At 40.8% G+C, this 15,484-nt stretch overlaps 1 protein-coding gene across 1 annotated transcript in view; it reads right to left on the reverse strand.

Annotated features, from left to right (window-relative positions):
• Nucleotides 1–15,380, reverse strand: part of LOC129860164 (gastrula zinc finger protein XlCGF26.1-like) — a 30,042-nt gene extending 14,662 nt beyond the window's left edge. Inside the window, exon 1 of the mRNA XM_055930525.1 lies at nt 14,859–15,380. Within this exon, the coding sequence (XP_055786500.1) occupies nt 14,859–14,961 (103 nt within the window). The 5' untranslated portion in view covers nt 14,962–15,380. The remainder of the gene's footprint in view (nt 1–14,858) is intronic.
• Nucleotides 15,381–15,484: the final 104 nt, after the last annotated feature.

The raw sequence follows: 15,484 nt of genomic DNA on the forward strand, positions 1-15,484 counted from the left end.
TCAAATCTCTGTTGGCTGGGCTCCCTGCTTGTGCCGTCAAACTCCTGCCCCACGTTGGGCGCAAACCTTTTAAGGGCTCCCGAGTGGCGCAGTGGTCTAAGGCACTGCATCACTACAGTCCCAGGTTCGAATCCAGGCTGAATCACATCCAGCTGTGATTGGGAGTCCCACAGGGCAGCGCACAATTGGCCCAGCATCGTCCGGGTTTGGCCGGGGTAGGCCGTCATTTTAAATAACTATTTGTTCTTAACTGACTTGGCTAGATAAATAAAGATTAAATAAAACTATTTTTAAAAAGTGGGATGCATTGCCAGCAAAGCCACTACACAACAAGACACTAAACAATACATTAATTGCACTGAAACGGTGCCCACAAACTGTTAGGGCCTACATAAAGCTGTCCCAACAGCATAATCTCAACAGTTTACCACTGCTACACCTGGCTATCAGTGGAACCTTGTCTGGCAGCGAAACAGTTCATTCAGCCTCATTCACTGCCTTTAAAAAAAACATTTTCTTGTCAATAGGGGGGCGCTGTTTTCACTTTGGAAAAAATCGTGCCCAAATTAAATGGCCTCGTACAATATGCATATTATTATTACTATTGGATAGAAAACACTGTGAAGTTTCTAAAACTGTTTGAATTATATCTGTGAGTAAAACAGAACTCATTTGGCAGCAAACTTCCATACAGGAAGTGAAAAATCTGAAAACGAGGCTCTGTTTCAGGGCCTGCCTATTCAACTGGCTTTTATTTATCGATATGTATGCACTTCATACGCCTTCCACTAGATGTCAACAGGCAGTGGAAGGTGGAATGGGGTGTCTAGCTTGATCCGAGGTCGAATAAGAGCTTTTGGAGTGACAGGTCCGGTATTTTCTTTGTCTTCGATGGCGCGCGAGGGACCTCGACATTGTCTTCTGAAAAGCGTTCTGTATACACGGCGAATATCTCCGGCTATGATTTTATTTGATACATATGATAATAACATCATAAAGTAGGTTTTTTCAACCGAGTTTTATCAGTTTATTGGGACTTTTGGAGTTTTCCGTTCTTTGCGCCAAGAGAGGATGGGAATGTTAGCAACCTTGGCTAACATTGTGGAGCGAATTCGACAGAAGAAATGGACATTCTAAAACCAAACAACGATTTATTCTGGAAATAGGACTCCTTGTACAACATTCTGATGGAAGCTCAGCAAAAGTAAGAAAACATTTATGATGTTATTTCGTATTTCTGTGGAATATGTAGAATCCAACAGGGCGGAGAATATGTGAGCGCTGTCTCACAATAATGTATTTTGTATGTTGTAGAAAAGTTATTTAAAAAAATCTAACACAGCGGTTGCATTAAGAACCAGTGTATCTTTCATTTGCCATACAACAAGTATTTCTATGTAAAGTTTATGATGAGTTCTTTGGTCAGATTAGGTGAGTGTCCAAAATATCTCCGGACATTCTGGGAAAATGTTGCTACGTATTCACAATGTACAACCACGATTTGCAGCTCTAAATATGCACATTTTCGAACAAAACATAAATGTATTGTATAACATGATGTTATAAGACTGTCATCTGATGAAGTTGTCCAAAGGTTAGTGATTCATTTTATATTTATTGCTGGTTTTTGCGAAAGCTACCTTTGCGGTGAATAAATGCCGTTGTGTGTTTGGCTATTGTGGTAAGCTAATATAATTCTATATTGTGTTTTCACTGTAAAACACTTAAAAGATCTGAAATATTGACTGGATTCACAAGATGTTTATCTTTCATTTGCTGTACACCATGTCTTTTTCATAAATGTTTTATGATGAGTATTTATGTATTTCACGTTGCTCTCTGTAATTATTCTGGCTGCTTTGGTGCTATTTTTGATGGTGGCTGCAATGTAAAACTATGATTTATACCTCAAATATGCACATTTTTGAACAAAACATAAATGTATTGTATAACATGTTATAAGACTGTCATCTGATGAAGTTGTTTCTTGGTTAGTGACAAATTTTATCTCTATTTTGTCGGTTTTGTGAAAGCTACCTATGCGGTGGAAACATGGTGAAAATATGCGGTTGTGTGTTTGGCTATTGTGGTTAGCTAATAGAAATACATAGTGTTTTCGCTGTAAAACATTTGAAAAATCGGAAATGATGGCTGGATTCACAAGATGTTAATCTTTCATTTGCTGTATTGGACTTGTGATTTCATGAAAATTATATTATATGATATCCCTGTCCCGTTAGCTGACTAGCATAGCCTAGCCTTTTTTGATGAGGAGGATCCCGGATCCGGGAGGGTGATGAAGTAGAGGTTAAACAAATGTGGTTTCTACTGACATTTGAGATGTACAAACTATGGCATAAGGGAACGAAAAGCGGATAAGAGGCAATCTGTAATTTCGATTAAGACATTAATGAGCGAGCTTGGACGGACGTAGTCAATATAACTATTTGTTCACCACTTTTGAAATGCACAGCGACAAAATTCAGAACATGGGCCGTTCTTACAGTGTTCTCCCTGTGCGCCAAGTCAAAACCGTAGGATAAATAAAGGGGCATATAAGCAGACAATGAAAACCCTTACAATATTCAATGATTACATTTCTCTAAAACAGGTTATAGGCTACATGTGAACCACCAAGTCAGAACAGTCGGCAAAATTAAGAGCTGAAAATAGTGGTGAGGCACACAAGGTGAGGCACATGGGCTACTAACATCTTACTACACAACATACACTTAGTATTACTTTCTTAGCTACAGTATACACATCTCCCTGGCATATTACATCATTTATGCAACAGCTTACAAGACATTTTTTGACTCACCTTGTTGTGTTGTGCTCACTTGAACAAGAAGGTGGCGCGGCAGTCCTTCGTGGGCATATTTTGTCATCAAACTTTGTCATCAAAGTCTGTCTTTCTCTGGATTTATGGTGCTTTCAAGACAACTGGGAACTCAGTAAAAAAAAATATGACGTCAGCGATCTTCAGGTCGTAGCTGTAGAAAAAGGCCTGAGTTCCCAATTTACAATTCCGAGTTGGATGAAAGTTCAAAAAGTATTTTTCAGTCGTAGCTTGTTTTCCCCCCGAGTTCCCAGTTGTCTATAACTCACTCAAGTCAGATGTTGCAGTACCGAGTTAAGTTGTTTTGAGCGCGGCACAAATCAAGCTTCATTGACAGCACGGCCAATGTTAAATGTTTACAATTTTAAACTAGGAAAAGAGCCCCTTAATCTTAGACTTGGGACCACACAGCCACTCCACTGAATACCAGGCTAATGATTGCTTTGCAAAGCTTGCAGTTAGCCACTGATTCTTTGACAAACCACTCATTGTTGAATTTGCAAATTCCAACTTGTTTTGTAATGTTTATCTCCAATGGCCGGTGAGAACCGATACGTTTAATCTATAATTTCTCATTATTTCTCTTCATATGACAAAGATTAAAAAGGATTTGCCAGTAGATTGTCGACTTGATTCATGATGATGACTGCTAGCTCAGATTTTGAAAGTATGATGTTGACATGATCAGTCCAATCAAAGCGACTGTAGATATCACATGATTTGACGTTATTTTATCTGTGGACAATGACCTTGAGCCTTCTTGGATAGGCACTTCTAATGTAACTCTATGGCAGCACCCACAGGGCTTGAATTTTCAAGTTCTACCCTTAGGCTTGGCAGTGTTGTATTGTCCCCATGAATGACAGAACACTGAGCCAATCACGGCGCAAAGCTCCTTATTTTCTGCTGGCTTGCCCCATCTCAACAGAAAGCACTGAGCTAGGCTGAAACACCTGCATTTTGGAGTTGCCTTACTCAACAAAACAAAAAAGAGACCATGTTTGTATGCGGCTTAATTAATAACTCAATTATATATATGTTGTTTTTTTACATTGTTTGCAAACAGATCATTTTTTTCACGCTTTTTTAGCGCTAAAACTGTGGGGCTCAAAACAGGTGGCTCACCTGCCCTGAATGATGGGTCGCCACTGAACTTATCTAGAACACTGCAGTCCGTCTGGGTGTTTAACCTTCCCAAGTTCCCCCATGTCACCCTGCTCCTCCGTACATTCCACTGGCTTCCAGCCAAAGTTCACATCCACTGCAAGACAATGGTGTTACTTACGATGCAGCAAGAGGAACTGCCCCATCTCTACCTTCAGGCTATGCTCAAACCCTGAATCCCAACCTGAGCACTCAGTTCTGCCACCTCTGGTCTCATGGCCGTCCCACTGCTACAGGAGGTCAAGCTCCCTCTCAGCCCAGTCAAAGCACTTCTGTCCTGGCACCCCAATGGTGGCACCAGCTTCCCTCTGATGCTAGGACAGCAGAGTCCCTGCCCATCTGCCCGAAAAGGTCTGAAACCCTACGTCTTTAAAGAGTATCCCCCCAAAACACAAATAATAATGTGACAGTGACTAATTGAGGAGAAATGTATTTACTGTGATATGTGGTTGTCTCACTTGGCTATCTTAAGATGAATGTACTGGTGACATCACAGGGTCAGAGAGAACTCCTGACTGTAGTCATACAAAAACACTCCCGGCACTCAGCCCATAAGAACCATTCATACTGTCAGATCTAATATGAAGAACTGAATACAACCATAAGAACCATTCATACTGTCAGATCTAATATGAAGAACTGAATACTAAAGAGAAGAGGTTGACCAGTACATATTCATGTAACTTTATTTTTCATTGGCAGATCAATAACGTTTTCTTCAATGCAGTTATCCAAACACATTCATGATCAGTAACTAAAATAACTAATCTAGCTTTAAAGACAATTAATAAACACATGTATTAATTTCATAAACTGTGTATCATTAAATAAAGTTGTAAAACAATCCCCCCCAAACTAATGGTGAAATGTGATCATCACATCATCTCTATCTGATACATGTTAGGGGCGGAAGGTAGCCTCGTGGTTAGAGCATTGGGCCAGTAACCAAAAGGTTGCTTGATCGAATGCCCGAGCTGACAAGGTAAAGATCTGTTGTTCTTCCTCTGACCAAGGCACTGTTCCTTGGCCATCATTGTAAATAAGAATTTGTTCTTAACTGACTTGCCTAGTTAAACAAAGGTTCAATTAAAAAAAAAAGTGTATACTAGCTCCTTCCCACAGAATACTGCAGAGGGACAACCTGGTCTCAGAGCAAAAAGTATTATATTATATAAAAAACATCCATGCCACTCCATTTAGTATGTTAGGTAACATTACATTGGACTACCAATATAAACTGAACTAAAATATAAACTAAACATGTAAAGTGTTGGTTTCATGAGCTGAAATAAAATCCAGCAATGTTCCATATGCACAAAAAGCTAATGTCTCTCAAATGTTGTGCACAACTTTGTTTATATCCCTGTTAGTGAGCATTTCAGCCTTTGTCAAGATAATCCATCCACCTGACAGGTGTGGCATATCAAGATGCTGATAAAACAGCATTATCATTACACAGGTGCACCTTGTGCTGGGGGACAATAAAAGGCCACACAACACAATGTCATAGATGTCTCAAGTTTAGGGAATGTGCAATTGTCATGATGACTGCAAGAATGTCCACCAGAGCTGTTGCCAGAGAACTCAATATTTATATATCTACCATAAGTCACCTCTAGCGTCCTTTTAGAGAATTTGGCAGTACATCCAACCGGCCTCACAACTGCAGATCACATGTAACCACGGCAGCCCAGGACCTCTTCACCTGCAGGATTGTCTGGGAGGGGGGGGGGGGGCGCCGAGTAGTATTCCTGTCTGTAATAAAGACCTTTTCTGGGGAAAAACTCATGCTGAGTGGCTGGGCCTGGCTCCCAAGTGGGCCTATGCCCTCCCAAATCCCACCCATGGCTGAGCCCCTGCCCAGTCCTGTGAAATCCATAGATTAGGGCCTCATTTATTTCAATTGACTGATTTCCTTATACGAACTGTAAATCTTTGAAATTGTTGCGTTTAGATTGTTATTCAGTATAATACGATGTATCGTATGTTATGAATTACAATTCGAATGTTATTTTACGCATTGATATTCATACAATATGTTACGAACTTGTAATATGTATGATATGTTACGAATTCCAATTTGTTCTTGCTAACTTTAGCTAGGTTACGGGTGAGGGGTTTAACTTCTTGTGGCTGCAGGGGCAGTATTGAGTAGCTTGGATGAAAGGTGCACAGAGGTGCCCAGAGTAAACGGCCTGCTCCTCAATCATAGTTTCTAATATATGCATATTATTAGTAGTATTGGATGGAAAACACTCTGAAGTTTCTAAAACTGTTTGAATTATGTCTGAGTATAACAGAACTCATATGGCAGGCAAAAACCTGAGAAAAAATCCAAACAGGATGTGGAAATTATTAGGCTGGACGATTTTCAACCAAGATCCCATTGAAATCACAGCGAGATATGAATGAGTTTTCACTTCCTACGGCTTCCACTAGATGTCAACCGTCTGTAGAACTGAAGGGGGGTCGAATGAGAGAGGAATTAGTCAGGTCCGCCACGACCTGACCATTCTTTGACCATGCGCGTGCGTTCACATAAAAGAGGGAGCTCTGATCCATCGCTCATCTGAAGTCAATGTAATTCTCCGGTTGGAACGTTATTCAAGATTTATGTTAACAACATTCTAAAGATTGATTCAATACATCGTTTGACATGTTTCTACTGACTGTTACGGAACTTTTGGACATTTCGTCAGCTTTTAGGGAACGCGCTTCGTGACTTTGGAATTGTTTACCAAACGCGCTAACAAAAGTAGCTAATTGGACATAAATAACGGACATTATCGAACAAATCAAGCATTTATTGTGGACCTGGGATTCCTGGGAGTGCATTCTGATGAAGATCAAAGGTAAGGGAACATTTATCATGTAATTTCCGGTTTCTGTTGACTCCAACATGGCGGCTAATTTGACGATTGTTCTGAGCGCCGTCTCAGATTATTGCATGGTTTGCTTTTTCCGTAAAGTATTTTTGAAAATCGTACACAGCAGTTGCTTTAAGGAGAGGTATATCTATAATTCCATGTGTATACCTTGTATAATCATCTACATTTATGATGAGTATTTCTGTTGAATCGATGTGGCTATGCAAAATCACTGGATGTTTTTGGAACTAGTGAATGTAACGCGCCAATGTAAACTCAGATTTTTTTATATAAATATGAACTTTATCAAACAAAACATACATGTATTGTGTAACATGAAGTCCTATGAGTGTCATCTGATGAAGATCATCAAAGGTTAGTGATTCAGTTTATCTCTATTTGTGCTTTTTGTGACTCCTATCTTTGGCTGGAAAAATGGCTGTGCTTATTGTGGTTTGGTGTGACCTAACATAATCGTTTGTGGTGCTTTCGCTGAAAAGCATATTTAAAAATCGGACAATTTGGTGGGATTAACAACAAGATTACCTTTTAAATGGTATAAGACATGTATGTCTGAGGAATTTGAATTATTAGATTTGTTTTTTGAATTTGGCGCCCTGCACTTTCACTGGCTGTTGTCATATCGATCCCGTTATCGGGATTGCAGCCCTAAGAAGTTTTAAGGTAGAGTTAAATGGGTTTAGGGAAAAGATTAGATAACATAGCTAAAAAGTAATAAGTAGTTACAAAGTTGCTATGAGCTATAATGCTAAAGTCCTCCTTGATAAGATTCAAACACGCAGCTTTTGGTTAGACGTTTGACTTACCCACCCCTCCACAGAGCAGGAGTAAGGCTTCTCCCCTGTGTGTATACATTGGTGTGTTAAGATGCTATGGTGAGAGAAACTCACCCAAAAGTCAGAGCAGACGTAAGCAGGCTTCTCTCATTCGTGTGTTCTCTGATGAACTTTTAGCTCATTTGATGTTTTGAAGCATTTTACACAGTCAGAGCAGAAGTAACGCTTCTCTCCTATGTGTATACGTTGGTGTGTTTTTAAGGTGCCCAGATGAGAGAAACTCGCCCCACAGTCATAGCAGAAGTAAGGCTTCTCTCCTGTGTGTAAACGTTCATGTGATTTTAAGGTGGAAGGGTGAGAGAAACTAGTTCCACAGTCAGGGCAGACGTAAGGCTTCTCTCCTGTGTGTGTTCGCTGATGAGATTTTAGCTCATATAATGTTTTAAAACATTTTCCACAGTCAGAGCAGACGTAAGGCTTCTCTCCTGTGTGTATACGTTGGTGTTTTTTTAAGTGGGTACGTTGAGAGAAACTCGCCCCACAGTCAGAGCAGAAGAAAGGCTTCTCTCCTGTGTGTATACGTTCATGTGTTTTTAAGCCGGAAAGGTGAGAGAAACTAGTTACACAGTCAGGGCAGACGTAAGGCTTCTCTCCTGTGTGTGTTCTCTGATGAACTTTTAGCTGAGCGGATGTTTTAAAACGTTTTCCACAGTCAGAGCAGGAGTAAGGCTTCTCTCCTGTATGTATACGTTCATGTGTTTTTAAGTTGGAAAGTGTAGAGAAACTAGTTCCACAGTCAGGGCAGACGTACGGCTTCTCTCCTGTGTGTGTTCTCTGATGAACTTTTAGCTGAGCGTATGTTTGAAAACGTTTTCCACAGTCAGAGCAGGAGTAAGGCTTCTCTCCTGTATGTATACGTTCATGTGTTTTTAAGTTGGAAAGGTGAGAGAAACTAGTTCCACAGTCAGGGCAGACGTAAGGCTTCTCTCCTGTGTGTGTTCTCTGATGAGATTTTAGCTTATTTGATGTTTTAAAACGTTTTCCACAGTCAGAGCAGACGTAAGGCTTCTCCCCTGTATGTATACGTTCATGTGATTTTAAGTCGGAAAGTTGAGAGAAACTCGCCACACAGTCAGAGCAGGAATACGGTTTCTCTCCTGTGTGTTTTCTTAGGTGTATTTTTAGCTTCGATAGAAATGGGAAAATCTTCCCACAATGTGGGCAGTGGTGAGACCTCTTAGCTCTGTGATCTTCCTGCTGTTGCTCTCTGGATGTAGAGAATGTCTCAACATGGTATCCTGTGTGAAAATCAGAAGAACCAGTCAGTTGGTGTGATATACATGTCAATGAAATGTAGTTTATGAAGCACTTTCTACATCAGTAGTTGTCACAAAGTGCTGAACAGAAACCCAGCCTAAAATCCACAAAGAGCAAGCAATGCAGATGTAGAAGCAGTGGCCACAAACTCTCTAGAAAAAAGGAACCTAGGAAGAAACGTAGAGAGGAACCAGGCTCAGAGCGGTGACCATTCCTCTTCTGGTCATATCGGGTGGCTAGAGCAACCGAAAGGTTGCAAGATCAAATCCCCGAGCTGACAAGGTAAAAATCTGTCGTTCTGCCCCTGAATAAGGCAGTTAACCCACTGTTCCTAGGCCGTCATTGAAAATAAGAATTTGTTCTTAACTGACTTGCCTAGTTAACCTGTTTGGGCGCATGTCCAAACGCTAGAGGGATACCTACGACAACATCCGGTAAAATTGCAGAGCGCAAAATTCAAAATACAAAAATCGTAATATTAAACATTCATGACAATACAAGTGTCTTACATCATTTAAAAGCTTCTTGTTAATCCAACTGCGTTGTCAGATTTGAAAAAGGCTTTAGAGAAAGCATACCATGCGATTATCTGAGGACAGCGCCCCACGTCAAAATACTTTTTCAACCAGCACAGGCGTCACAAAATCAGACAGCAATTAAATAAATCACTTACCTTTGAAGATCTTCCTCTGATTGCAATCCCAAGGGTCCCAGCTACACAATGATAAACGATAAAGTCCTTCATTATATCCCAAAAATGTCAGTTTAGATGGCGCGTTTGATTCAGTAATTCACTCATTCAACATGCACACAAACCAATCCAAAAAGTGAAAGTCAAACGATGTTTCCAATTAATCCTCGGGTATTCTAATATCTAAATAAACAATAATATTTAGACGGAGAATAGTGTGTTTAATAGCGAAGATAAATAACGAAGAGCGCACTGTCGTTGATGCACGCAACATGACTACTTTTCTAATGGGGGACACCTTGGAAAAACTACAAATACCTGAAACCCATTCTAAAGACTGGTGATATCTAGTGGAAGCCATAGGAACTGCAATCTGGGTCCTATCTATTTGTATATCCCATAGGCAAGCACTGAAAAAACCTGTGACCTCAAAATAAACATTCCGAATGGATTTTCCTCAGGTTTTCACCTGCCATATCAGTTCTGTTATACTCAGACATTATTTTAACAGTTTTAGAAACTTCAGAGTGTTTTCTATCCAATGCTATCAAGTATATGCATCTCCTAGCTTTTGGGCAGTTTACAGGCAGTTTACTTTGGGCACGTCAGTCATCTGAAATTCCGGACAATAATCAGTATGCTAAGAAAGTTAAAAAAAGGTTAAAAAAATTAATTAAAATAAATACACTACCATTAGTGGTGAAATGAATAAATGAATAAATTCTAAAGATTGGGGTCACTTACAAATGTCCTTGTTTTTGAAAGAAAAGCATTTTTTTTGTCCATTCAAATAATGTCAAATTGATCAGAAATACAGTGTAGACATTGTTAATGTTGTAAATGACTATTGTAGCTGGAAATGGCTAAAGATCTCATACAACGCTGTGTACTACTCCCTTCACAGAACAGAGCAAACTGGCTCTAACCAGAATAGTGTCTAGAAGGCCAGCATCCCGGAGTCACCTCTTCACAGTTGACGTTGAGACTGTTGTTTTGCGTGTACTATTTAATTAAGCTGCCAGTTGAGGACTTGTGAGACGTCTGTTTCTCAAACTTGACACTCTAATGTACTTGTCCTCTTGCCCAGTTGTGCACCGGCGCCTCCCACTCCTTTTACTATTCTGGTTAAAGCCAGTTTGCGCTGGTTAAATTAAAAAATATATATATTCTCATCAATCTACAAACAATACCCCATAATGGCATCACAATACCCCATAATGACTGAAATATGACATTTACGTAAGTATTCAGACCCTTTACACAATAGTTAGTTGAAGCACCTTTGAGTCTTTTTGGGTATGAAGCTACAAGCTTGAAACACTTGTATTTGGGGAGTTTCTCCCATTCTTCTCTGCAGATCCTCTCAAGCTCTGCCAGATTGGATGGGGAGCGTCTCTGCAAAGCTATTTCCAGGTCTCTCCAGAGATGTTTGATCGGGTTCAAGTCCGGGCTCCGGCTGGGCCACTCAATGACATTGAGACTTGTACCGAAGCCACTCCCACGTTGTATTGGCTGTGTGCTTAGGGTCATTGTCCTGTTGGAAGGTGAACCTTCACCCCAGTTTGAGGTCCCGAGCGCTCTCAAGTAGGTTTTCATCAAGGATCTCTCTATACGCTATGCGCTGACTGCAGCACATTTCCAGCCTAGATGAGGTTGAGGAGCTGCTGTACAAAGATTTAATCCATTGATTTGGACGCCTCCGTCGTCCTTTCAAATGTGTAAGGTTTCTCATTTCCGATTGCCCTGTCTTTTATGTAGATGAAGCGTATTTTGCCATTGAGATCTGGAAAGTATTTGCGTGGGCTGCCTGCTTCTCTCTCACTGCTAGCATCTGAGAAGATTAGCATCTGTCTGCTCAGCCATGCTTTGTCTGTTTCTGTTCTTTCTTCTTTCTGCCCATGAAGTCGTGCGGTCGCCTTCTGTTATAATCAACAGACACAGCCAGGGTTGCCAGGTCCAGTGTAAATGTCTAAGCGAATGACCACTCAAAACCCGCCCACAAGGCTTGAAAACGTTTTTATTTTTTTATTGCAGCAAATGAGGAGTTGCCACATTTATCCAATAGGTGTCTCCATAATGACAATCTACACTGATTGCAAAAAACATGAAAGGACACCTTAATATTGAGTTGCACCCCCCCTTGGCCTTTGAACAGCCCCAACTCATCTGGACATGGTGTCAAAAGTGTTCCATAGGGATGCTTCGCCATCTGGCAGTCGGACGGACGGATCTGGGTTTGGCGAGTGCCGGGAGAATGCTTCCTGCCCCCGGTGCATAGTGCCGGCTGTGGGGTTTGGTGGAGGAGGAATGACGGTCTGGGGCTGTTTTTCATGGTTCGGGCTAAGCCCCTTAGTTCCAGTGAAGGGAAACCTTAATGCTACAGCATAAAATTACATTCTAGACGATTCTGTGCTTCCAACTTTGTGGCAACAGTTCGGGGAAGACCATTTCCTGTTTCAGCATGACAATGCCCCCGTGCACAAAGCGAAGTCCACACAGAAATGGTTTGTCGAGATCGGTGTGGAAGAACTTGACTGGCCTGCACAGAGCCCTGACCTGAGGAGCAGCCACAGACCGTTGTTCCTCGTCCACCGAACTTTGCAGTTGGCCCTGTGCATTGGGGCGGGTGGTGTTCTCCTGGCGTCCGCCAATCCCAGATTTGTCTGTCTGACTGACAGATGGTGAAGTGTAATTCATTACTACAGAGAATGCGTTTCCACTGCTCCAGAGGCCAACACTTTACATGTGGTGTTTATATTTTTGTTCAGTATAGTATGATATGTTACCTTTGATATGGTTACATAAGACAGAAGGTGGAACAAACTCCCTCACGACGCCAGGTCAGCGGAGTCAATCACCACCTTCCGGAGACACCTGAAACCCCACCTCTTTAAGGAATACCTAGGATAGGATAAAGTAATCCTTCCAACCCCCCCCCCCCCCCTTAAAAGAGTTAGATGCACTATTGTAAAGTGGTTGTTCCACTGGATATCATAAGGTGAATGCACCAATTTGTAAGTCGCTCTGGATAAGAGCGTCTGCTAAATGACTTAAATGTAAATGTATACTTTGCTACGTTCATCTGTCCCTTGATCCTGACAAGTCACCCAGTCCCTGCCGCTGAAAAACATCCCCACAGCAAGCTGCTGCCACTACCATCCTTCACCGTAGGGATGGTGCCAGGTTTGCTCCAGACATGACGCTTGGCATTCAGGCCAAAGAGTTCAATCTTGGTTTCATCAGACCAGAGAATCTTGTTTCTCATGGTCAGAGTCCTTTAGGTGCCTTTTGGCAAACTCCAAGCGGACTGTCATGTGCCTTTTACTAGGCAGTGGCTTCCGCCTGGGCACTCTACCATAAAGCCATGATTAGTGGAGACCTGCAGAGATGGTTTTCCTTCTGGAAGATTCTCTCATCTCCATAGAGGAACTCTGGAGCTCTGTCAGAGTGACCATCGGGTTCTTGGTTACCTCCCTGACCAAGGCCCTTCTCCCCCGATTGCTCAGTTTGGCCGGGTGGCCAGCTCTAGGAAGAGTCTTGGTGGTTCAAAACTTCTTCCATTGTAGAATGATGGAGGCCTCTGTGTTCTTGGGGACCTTTAATGCTGCAGAAATGTTTTGGTACCGGTCCCCAGATCTGTGCCGACACAATCCTGTCACGGAGCTCTACGGACAAATCCTTCCACCTCATGACTTGGTTTTTACTCTGACATGCACTGTCAACTGTGGGACCTTAAATAGACAGGTGTGTGCCTGTCCAAATCATATCCAATCAATTGAATTTACTACAGGTGGACTCCAAGTTGTAAAAACTTCTCAAGGATCATCTCATAGCAAAGGGTCGGAAAATGTATGTAAATAAGCAATTCTTATCATTTTTTTTTTTTTTTTACATTTGCAAGAATTTCTAAAAACCTGTTTTGGCTTTGTCATTATGGGGTATTGTGTGTAGATTGACGAGGAAAAACATGTAATCAATTTTAAAATAAGGCTGTAACGTACCAAAATGGGAAAAATGGGAAGGGGTCTGACAGTGCCCACGGAAAGTATTCAGAACCCTTGACTTTTTCCACATTTTGTTTTTTTACAGCATTATTCTAAAATTAAATAAAAAAATATCTTCAGCAATCTACACACAATACCCCATAATGACAAAGCGAAAACAAGTTTAGACATTTTTGCAAATTTATATATATAAAATAAAAAAAAGAGCCTCAAAATTGAGTTCAGATGCATCCTGTTTCCATTGATCATCCTTGAGATGTTTCTACAACTTGATATATAAAACATTTTAAATATACACTACTGTTCAAACGTTTGGGGTCACTTAGAAATGTCCTTGTTTTGAAAGAAAAGCACATTGATTGTCCATTAAAATAACATCAAATTCATCAGAAATACAGTGTGGACATTGTTATTGTTGTAAATGACTATTGTAGCTGGAAACGGCAGATATTTTATGGAATATCTACATAGGCGTACAGAGGCCCATTATCAGCAACCATCACTCCTGTGATCCAATGGCATGTTGTGTTAGCTAATCCAAGTTTATCATTTTAAAAGGCTAAAGGATCATTAGAAAACCCTTTTTGAATTTATGTTAGTACAGCTGAAAACTGTGGTGCTCGTTAAAGAAGCAATAAAACTGGCCTTTGCAACTCTGCCTAGAAGGCCAGCATCCCGGAGTCGCCTCTTCACTGTTGCCGTTGAGACTGGTGTTAAGTGACCCCAAACTTTTGAATTGAGCTCAGGTGCATCCTGTTTCCATTGATCATCCTTGAGATGTTTCTACAACTTGATATATAAAATATTAAATATATATGTATGAGATATAAATCATCAGGATGTGGTAGTCTACTGGTTATGTTCATCACTTCTCCAATCGTTGTTGAGATCTGATATTCTGTGCAGCAAACAAATTATAATTCAATATTGACAGTGATGATGCCATGGCCTATTTTGCAATGAGTTATGCCTAACTTGGTGATTGAGGGTATTACACATTTTCAACGTTTTTGAGACAATGTGTGGGAAAAGGCAGGCGTTACAAGTTTTAAAATGTTTTGCTTCGCTGTGAAGTCTTGAGATGTTCAGGGATGTGTGATGTCAGAATTACAGAATTCAACCTAGCAATAGACTGGTCATAATTTATGAAGATAACTTATAGATAGAACCTGCTCTTACCATGACTAACAGTTGTCCCAATCTTCTCCTCCTCTTCTTCATCTTTAATGTTGACATTCAGCTCCAGTGTTTGACTGCAGTCTTCCAGCTTCACTGATGCCATCTCTGGATCCTGCAGTGCAAACTGGGCTCCACCGTCACAATCAGGACCCAGTGACTGTAGGTTTCTACTCAGTGTGGAAGGAAAGTGGCAGGATGGGTTTGTGCTCACTGTTGATGTTACCGGCCTCAGACTTAATCTGAGTCGGCCTGTAGTAATAAAGACAAACAGACACAAAAGTTATTTTCTTGACAGTTCTGGCACTTTATTCTGTAAAAATATTTTCTCTTTTTTCTTATTCAATTATCTAATTTCAGTAGATCAGGTAGCTAATCCTTGACAAAACATTCATTCACATTAGACACAAAGTACACATTTTAAATTGCACAACATAAGAGCACTTAATCTATAGTAGATTTCTTAAATTCACATAAATGCATAAATGACTCAAAAACCATTTAGCACAAGGTTGCAGTATGTTTCAGGCAGCACTATGCACTATTTTCCTGAATAACCTTGTCTCTTACTACGGGACCAATCATGGAAGCTCCATCAGTCTGACAGTAGGTCCTCTTACTACGGGACC

Source organism: Salvelinus fontinalis, chromosome 7 (genome assembly GCF_029448725.1).
Source record: "Salvelinus fontinalis isolate EN_2023a chromosome 7, ASM2944872v1, whole genome shotgun sequence".
In the NCBI taxonomy this organism is placed as follows: Eukaryota; Metazoa; Chordata; class Actinopteri; order Salmoniformes; family Salmonidae; genus Salvelinus; species Salvelinus fontinalis.